Source organism: Delphinus delphis, chromosome 11, assembly GCF_949987515.2.
Source record: "Delphinus delphis chromosome 11, mDelDel1.2, whole genome shotgun sequence".
NCBI classification, from domain to species: Eukaryota; Metazoa; Chordata; class Mammalia; order Artiodactyla; family Delphinidae; genus Delphinus; species Delphinus delphis.
Window position 1 is genome coordinate 49,551,633 of NC_082693.1, and position 9,022 is coordinate 49,560,654.

At 45.3% G+C, this 9,022-nt stretch overlaps 1 protein-coding gene across 1 annotated transcript in view; it reads right to left on the reverse strand.

Annotated features, from left to right (window-relative positions):
- PPM1H (protein phosphatase, Mg2+/Mn2+ dependent 1H) overlaps window positions 1-7,226 on the reverse strand; it is a 263,040-nt gene extending 255,814 nt beyond the window's left edge. The window contains exon 1 of the mRNA XM_060025145.1: window positions 6,453-7,226. Within this exon, the coding sequence (XP_059881128.1) occupies window positions 6,453-6,697 (245 nt within the window). The 5' untranslated portion in view covers window positions 6,698-7,226. The remainder of the gene's footprint in view (window positions 1-6,452) is intronic.
- Between the last annotated feature and the right edge of the window lie 1,796 nt (window positions 7,227-9,022).

Genomic DNA, 9,022 nt, shown 5'->3' on the forward strand with positions numbered 1-9,022 from the left:
CATACAGTGGGGAAAGGTCAGTCTCTTCATAAGTGGTGTTGGGGAAAATGGACAGCACATGCAAAAGAAAAACTGAATTACTACCTTATATCATACATGAAATTAACTCAAAATGGATTAAAAACTTGAATGTAAGACCTGAACCCATGAAACTCCTAGAAAACATAGGCAGTAGCCTCCTTGACATTGATCTTGGTGATGAGTTTTTGGATTTGACACCAAAAGCAAAGGAAACAAGAGTAAAAATAAACAAGTAGAATTACATCACACTCAAAAGCTTCTGCACAGCAAAGGAAACCATCAAAGAAATGAAAAGGTAATCTACCGAATGGGAGAAAATATTTGCAAATCACATATCTGATAAGCGGTTTATAGCCAAAATATATAAAGAACTCATATAAGTAAACAGCAAAAAAAAAAAAAATCTGATTTTTAAAATGAGTGGAGGATACAAATAGACATTTTGCCAAAGACATACAGATGGCCAATAGGTACATGAAAAAGTGTTCAATATCACTAATCATGAGGGAAACGCAAATCAGAACCACAATAAAATACCATCTCACACCTCTTAGAATGGCTATTATCAAAAAGATGAGAAATAACAAGTGTCGATAAAGATGTGGAAAAAAGGAACCTTTGTGCATTATTGATGGGAAGATAAATTCGTGTAGCCAATATGGAAAACAGTACGGAGATCTCTCAAAAAATTAAAAATAGAACTATCATATGATCTAGCAATTCCACTTCTGGGTATTTATCTGAAGGAAACAAAAATACTAACTCAAAAAGATATCTGCGTTACCAAGTTCACTGCAACATTATTTACAGCAGCCAAGACATGGAAACAACCTAAGTGTCCCTCAATGGATGAATTAAAAAAAATGAGATATATATATATTCCATATATATAATATTCCATATATATACTGGAATATTATTCAGCCATAAAAAAGAAGGAAATCCTGCCATTGACAACAACATGAATGGACCTTAAGGGCATTATGCTAAGTGAAATAACTCAGAGAAAGACAAATACCATATGATCTCACTTACATTTGGAATCTTAAAGAAGCAAAAAACTGGCCACTCTTGCCCTCTGAGATGGCCCACACTCTGTGGAGTGTGTTTCTCTCTAAATAAATCCACTTCTTACCTAAATAAAGAAAAGAAAAAAACAACCAAACTCACAGACACAGAATTGTACAAACTTCCAGTTATCAAATAAGTCCTGGGGATGTAATGTACAGCATGGTGACTATAGTTAATAATACTGTACTGTATATTTGAAAGTTGCTAAGAGTAAAAGTTCTCATCACAAAAAAAACTATCTGTGTGTGGTGATGGGTGTTAACTAGACTTATTGTGGTGATTATTTCACAGTACATGCATATATTGAATCATGCTGTACACTTGAAACTAGTATGTCGTGTCAATTATATCTCAAATTTCTAAGTTATCTTCAATAACATTATACATTTTTAGAAAACAATTCTATCATGCAGTCAGTTTTAAGTTATCAGTCGGTATGGATGTAACTGTTGATATAATAAGGAAGCACCGTGTGGTGGGGCAAAATCAGAGACGATGTCTATGTAACTGGGGCTGCAACACAGGATAAACACAACCCCTTGCGATAATTAAATCCTCTACCTGAAGCATCACTAGTCTTTGAAGGAAGCTGATCCATGTTTCTAAGAAAAAGGACAGCCCAGGAGCTCCACCCCTGAGGGGACGACTTCCTTATAATCTGAAAAATGGAGGAGAGCTTAGCCACCTGCTTTCAAATAGGAAATTAATACCTTCTGCAGGTTAGTAGAAAGGTAGATGAAATATTTTAGGCTACTCTGCACGGATCTGCAGAAAAGTGCTATGGAGAGCTCTGTTAAGTGAAAGCCCCCTAACACCACACCCCACTCATTTCTTTTCCTCCTTATCCAACAAGAAGTGGAGAACCTCAAGGTTCTTCAGTTGCAAAAGTCAAAGAGGGAGTTCCCAGGGAGGAGCTCTGCTACCAGGTGTAAGAGGGGTGGGTGTACTAGAGGCCAGAAGGGAAAAACAAAGGGCAGGGGATTTCTGAGCTCTGCGGTCGGAGAAATAGCGGTTTCTCTGCTATCAGCAATACACAGCCCATTTTTGGATTGGGCTGTTTGTTTTTTTGTTATTGAGCTGCATACAGAGTGAAGTAAGTCAGAAAGAGAAAGACAAATACCATACGCTAACATATATATATGGAATCTAAGAAAAAAAAATGTCATGAAGAACCTAGGGGTAAGATGGGAATAAAGACACAGACCTACTAGAGAATGGGAATAAAGACACAGACCTACTTGAGAATGGACTTGAGGACACAGGGAGGGGGAAGGGTAAGCTGGGACGAAGTGAGAGAGTGGCATGGACATATATACACTACCAAACATAAAATAGATAGCTAGTGGGAAGCAGCCGCACAGCACAGGGAGATCAGCTAGGTGGTTTGTGACCACCTAGAGGGGTGGGATAGGGAGTGTGGGAGGGAGACGAAAGAGGGAAGAGATATGGGAACATATGTATAACTGATTCACTTTGTTATAAAGCAGAAACTAACACACCATTATAAAGCAATTATACTCTAATAAAGATGTCAAAAAAAACAATACACAGCCAACTAATGCAATTTATTCGTAATTGCTAATTAGTGCCAATGACTGGGGAGATGGAAGAGCCTACAGATTCCAAAATAAATCCAAGTACTTGTGGGCCGTTTGCTGGATTTAAATAAGGTTAAATTTCAACAAAATTTTCACAATCTTGAACTTCGTGAGGCAGAAAGAACTTATATAATGCACATTTAACAGAAACTCTCAAAGTAGCTTTCTTTAAATACCCACGTCTGGGGCACTTTTATAAGAAAGGTAATAGGAAAAAAATTGCATAGTTACAGATATACTCTAAATAAGATAATACTATAATTATGATTTATTCTTTCTGTACAAGCAAAGAAATTTACCACTGATAAAACTTGAATATGATGCTTTCATATACAGAGCACTGCATATTCTCTGCATTATCTACTGTCGTAGTTTCAGGCACAAACTCCACATCCACTACATCCAACTGACCATCAGTGGGAAAGAGGTTGGGAAAAAGGTCAAGAAGAAGAAAAGTCAAAATGCACTTCTAACCTATTAAAAACTGAACTGACTTCCGGGTCCTTGAAGCACTTGGGTGGTTATTTAAACTTGTGGAAAAGAAAGGAAGCAGCTACCATGTGAGGTCTCTGGGTCCGACTATTGTTTCCCATGGGCTCTCTCTGAGCAGGTCTAACAGGCTAAGTCAGTGATTCAACACCAAACTAAAAAATAAAACTTGCTAATCAATGTTTTTGGAAAGATTTTAGCTCCGTGGATGTTATCTGTAACTACAATGCTTTACAACCTAGCATACAGCCCTGAATCAAATGGCTAAACTTCTCAGCCACGATAGGAGGCTTTCTGAGGAGCAGGAAATTCCACCTCGCACAATGCCAATAAATACTGAATAAATGAGGGACTTCTGTTTCTGGATCCCCAAATCTTACAGGGATCACTTAAGCTAATTCTCTAGTTCTATAACCTACAGAGTATCTCCTTCTTAAAGGGATTAACAATATGTTGCAAAAAATAGACCATTTTACCTTTTTTTTTAAGATGTTCAGGGTAGGAGTTTAGTAATTAATTAATTTTTGCTGTGTTGGGTCTTCGTTTCTGTGCGAGGGCTTTCTCTAGTTGTGGCAAGCGGGGGCCACTCTTCATCACGGTGCGCGGGCCTCTATCGTGGCCTCTCTTGTTGCGGAGCACAGGCTCCAGACGTGCAGGCTCAGTAGTTGTGGCTCACGGGCCTAGTTGCTCCGCGGCATGTGGGATTCTCCCAGACCAGGGCTCGAACCCGTGTCCCCTGCATTAGCAGGCAGATTCTCAACCACTGCGCCAACAGGGAAACCCTCACCTTTTTTTTTTTTTCCTACCATACAAAAGTTCAACAACACTAGAGTTCAACTCTCCTCTAACTCCTCAGTCACCAAGTGATGCCAATTCTTCCTCCCCAGGAAGGCTTAAAAAGTAGCTCACTTTCTGGAAACAAACCACTTCTGATTCAAGCTGGGACTCTGAGCACCGCTCTGATCCCCACTCTGAGCAATCTTCCTACCAATCCTATCCCTCTAAGGGACGTTCCAGAACAAAGAGAATTCCTCCTCCCAGTATATCCTGGGCAGTATTACTGGAAGTGGCCTCTGACCGTAACCACAGTTCCTACTTGTCTGTCTCTCGTCTTCCCTATTTCAGCCATTTTGATCATTCAGGATGTATTTTTGCAGGAAGATAAACTATAGTTCAAAGTTTGAGGAAGTGGTACAGTACAACATCTGACAGAGGGAAGTGACAAGACAACATTTGTATACAGGTCTCTGCTTGAATTAACAAGTATGTACTACTTTTATAACTAGATTTAATAATTAAACATCTTACAGTGGCCTTTCGAACCTACAACTGAACCTCCCTCGTGTCCTAGACTAGGGTAAGATAAGCTTCTTAGAGATAAGGAAGCTATACGCCTCCCACACGTCTCATTTCAGATTCCCTTATATTCTTTACAGCCCTTGGCACATCGTGTGCTTGTCATAGGATCCAAACATTTTGAAACGGGTTTTTTTTCCCCTTTCCTTTCCTTCCTGCTAACTGAGGTACTCCTTTTGCGTGTCCAAGTAGCTTCCACATTCTGTGTTTTAAACATCTTTCTTCTTATTTCTCTGCCCTTCAGATAGGTGCCCTTGCCCTGGGGAACCCACTGGAGTGACAATGGGCCCTCACATTTAGGTTTTTGACAGGCACGAGGTGCCCCACCTACAGAATTGTAGGACACCGTATGCCTCCAAGTTGCCTTTGGCCTTGCAAAGGTCCAAATGGTCGTTTAAACTTTTTTTTTTTCAATCGAGAAACAGTACTTGGTGTTTTGGCAGGCACTTTTCCCTCACACAGGTGTTTTTGCTTTGGTTTTCTCCTGAAACGTATAATGATATTTTCTACCTCCCCAACCTCACCGTTCTCTACCATGCTTTGCCCTTTATTATGTGTTAAATTTTATTGTTTTAGCACCCATCACTCTCACTTCTGTGTCCTGTTTTTACACACTCCAGTCATCTATCCCCAATTATATATATTTTCTATTTCAGCCGGTGGAGAAATGGTTGTATGATGAAAGGCAAAGGAAAAGAGAATTCGAGATTCTAGGAAGAGCGTCTCCCAAACCAACCCTTACCCGGGAACCCGGAGCGTCGGGAACCAGGCCTGCTCGGGGGTATCCGGGACACCAGAACAGGGTCAGCATCGAAGCGCCCAGGCGTCGGGAGAGCTGATTGGTTCCCCGATGAACCAATCAGCGGGCGAGGCTGTGCACTGGTAAGGGAGGGCCAAGATAATAGAGCGGATGAAGTTAAAGGAAAAGGGGCAGGTGTGCCAGGCACCAAGGGTTTGCGTGCACTTTTGCACACCCACCTGGTCATTATTAATCCCGGAACTCCGGTCTGCTAAATTCCACCTTCCGAGTTTCCCAGTTTCATAACGCTGAATAGGGGAAGAAACATTACCCTAACGTTCATAAAACGGTCATTAATGGTGAATGGAAGAGTAGCCGTAGGGTTGGGGGAAGGCCATTAAAATCCTTCCTCTCTCCTTTCCCAGTTCCACTCCAGGTCGTCAACCTAACTCAACCGGTTCTCGAAATAGCAGATCACTCAAACTCTCGCTTAATTGCCAAAACTGATTACCAAAATGCTATCATTAGACACCTGGAAGAAGTTTCCCCCTCCCCAAGGACAGGGGGAAACAATATTGGCGTTTACTAAAGGCGCAGGTTTTCCTACCTGCTAAAGGACAAGCGAATGAGCTCTTAGGCTGAAATCAGAGAAACTGAGACCTTCTGAACTGTGCAACCAAGCACGGGGCCGCAGCCGCTTCCAGGGCTCGGACAACCGCCCCACCCCGCAAACCCTGGCGCAGGGACAGTTCCTCCAAGCTCTACCGCACAAACTTCACGCGGAGGCACAAAGATTTGGGGGTAATGGGAGCACAGATACCAGATTTCCCTTCTGTGTTTCAAACTTCAGCAGAGCTGTTCCACGCTCTTTCTTCCAAGTGTCACAGCCACCAGGTTCACAGCCGCGTCCAGCCTTAGCTTTCCCACGGTCCAGCGCTGCCACCCACCCATCTACCACCCAAACCCGGGCTGGAGACGCCGCGCCCTCGGGGTTGGGGGAAAGGGGAGTGGGAGAAGAGAGAAATGGCCAGTGTCAGTAAAGAGGTGCCCGCCGAGGCCTGGACGCCAGCGGCCAGCGGAGGGCCCTGGGGCCGAGGAACAAGGAGAGAGGAGGGCTGGAAGCGTGCGGGGAAGGGCCGCGAGGAGAGCAGGGGCGCCGCCGGTGTCGCTGCACTCACTCTGCGTAGCCAGTGGCCCAGGGCAGCCGCCGGGTCTCCTTGAGAATGAGGATAGGGCGGGCGATGTGGTCGGCGCTGCACTCCACCTCGTCCTGAGACAGCCCCAGGAACTCGGGTCGCCCGTAGGGGAAGCGCAGGGGCAGGTCCGAGCCTCCGCAGCCGCCGCCGCCGTGCTCGGAGCCTGAGCTGCCAGCCATGATGCCGCCCATGAAATTGGCCACGGCAGATTTCACTCGAGTGAGCATATTACTCCGGCGCCCGGCAGCAGCGGTGCGAGCAGTGGGCGGCGGCTGGGGCCGGGCGAGGCGCAGCGCGGGGCATGCAGGCTGCGGCGGGCGCACGGGCAGCCGGGCCGGTGGGCGCGCCGCGCTGCTCCCAGAGCCTAGTGCTGCAAGGGGCCGAGCTCCGGCCTCCCGCGCTCAGTGCAGCCGCCGCCGCCCCCTCCCCCCGCTACACTTCCGCAATGGAGCGGCATGGAGCGGGCCGGCCGGGCCGGGGGAGATGCCGAGCGCTCCGGGAGCGGCTGGGAGGCCGCACCTTCAGCAGGTCCCTTCCCCGCCTGCTGCGCTCGACTCCTGCGTGAGCGGAACTGAGCCCACCCGGCGAGTCCGCGGAGCCGGCGCAGCTGCTGCCAAGGCTACCGCCGCCGTCGAGTCATGTGATAATACGGCTGCAAGGGCTCCAGCGGCTGCGGGGCCGTAGCTCAGCCCCTCCCCTGCCGGCCCGAGCGAGGCTCGCACCCGGACCGTGACCTCCTGGGGGAGGAGGAGCCACGCTGGGTCTGTACCTGGCGGAGAGGATGGGGGCGCTGTGAGCTGGTGGCTGTACAGGTGTTAGGGGAGGTCACGTGGAGCCGGGCCTCCGGGAAAAGCCAGTTGAATCCACTCGAGGAGAAATGCCGCCTACGCCTTCGAGAAAGGAAACTTCGGGAGCTGAAAGGGGAGACAGGTGGAATCCCGGTGGGACGGCTCCAAGTTCTGTAGTGGAAAGAGGAACACCTGGTGTGAGAGATTTCGGCGCTTTCAAGAAACAAAAAGCAACAACCCACAATGGTTGCACAAAAATCATTAAAAGTTTTTCCCTAGGCATTTCTAAAATTCCTTTTCTTTTTTTTTATTACCACCACAGGCATCATTATCTGCGGGGCAGACCCTGTTTCGAACCCAGAATAAGCTTAATGGCGAAGAAAACAAAAGAGCTCTAAGAAATCAGAAAAAAGCACCATTTTACCTAGTAGTTAACCGCTTAATAGATTTATACAAGCATTTTCCTTCAACGTAACAGCGAAACCAAAGTATCTTTTCAAAGCTGACCCTTGATACACTGAATGCAGCCTTTTCTCTTCTTAATTCGAAACATTGTTATAAAATTATCTAGGGGCACTTTAAAACTGGAGGAATTTAAATATAACAAAGCAACTCAAATGCTAAAGTAAAAGTGAATAAAATGTCTGCAAACGATAAAAGTGTGCGTTGAACTTGTATTAAAACAAAACAAATGTTTGTGAAAAACCGATAAATGTGCTTCATTAGGGGGTAACATTTGTTAAATATTGGCTTAAAAATTGTTTTTCGCAAGAGAGCTGTATCCTGTTCATGTTTACTTATTCTGTATCCTGTTCCTATGTTTACCTACCACGTAATTTGCCAGGACTCTGTGTTACTTGTGGAGTTAAGCGCTGAATGGCTCACTTGGTATTCAGGAGGGAATACAGGCCCCCTTATTGGGGGGGGATTGGGGGGGCGGGGGAGCAGCCCAGGTTTTGGATGGGAAGATAATTCGTTGAAGAGGAATTAGAATCGTGGCTTTTAGGGGAGGCCTGCGTAAACTTCACTGATCCCCCTTTATTCAGTATCTATAATATTTTTTAAGGCATTTTCCCCTTTGGCTTTTTCATGAATAGGTACTCTGGTTTACTATACACCAAATGGTTATGTAAAAAAAAACAACATTCAACGTTTCAGTGAAATACCATTTCTGTCAATGAGTTCGTTTATTACTTTTCACAAAACAGAAATGTAATTTTATCTTGGCCCCCTTTCCCTAATTTTAAAATTGGGAGCAGGATTCTAAAAGATGCAAAATCTAAACAAGCCCAAAAAAGTCTTCTCAACCTTTGCTTTGTTAATTATAAACTGCTTCTGAATGGGAAATCTCAATATAGTGGTTAAACAACCAACCAACCACAAGCCCTGGCATCCACTGAGTCTCATAAAAATTTAGAATCCCCTTCTCAAGCTTTTGCTGTAGAGCAATTACCTTTTAACAACATCCTATGGCTACTTCAGTAACAAACCTCTACTGAGATGAAATTATGTTCTTCCCTTCATTTCACCTTAGGGCAAGGCTTTAGTATTTACTAGAAAAAGGATTTATTTTTCAAGTTAAAAGTAGTACCGGGCTTCCCTGGTGGTGCAGTGGTTGAGAGTCTGCCTGCTGATGCAGTGGACACGGGTTCGTGCCCCGGTCCGGGAAGATCCCACATGCCGCAGAGCGGCTGGGCCTGTGAGCCATGGCTGCTGAGCCTGTGCGTCCGGAGCCTGTGCTCCGCAACGGGAGAGGTCACAACA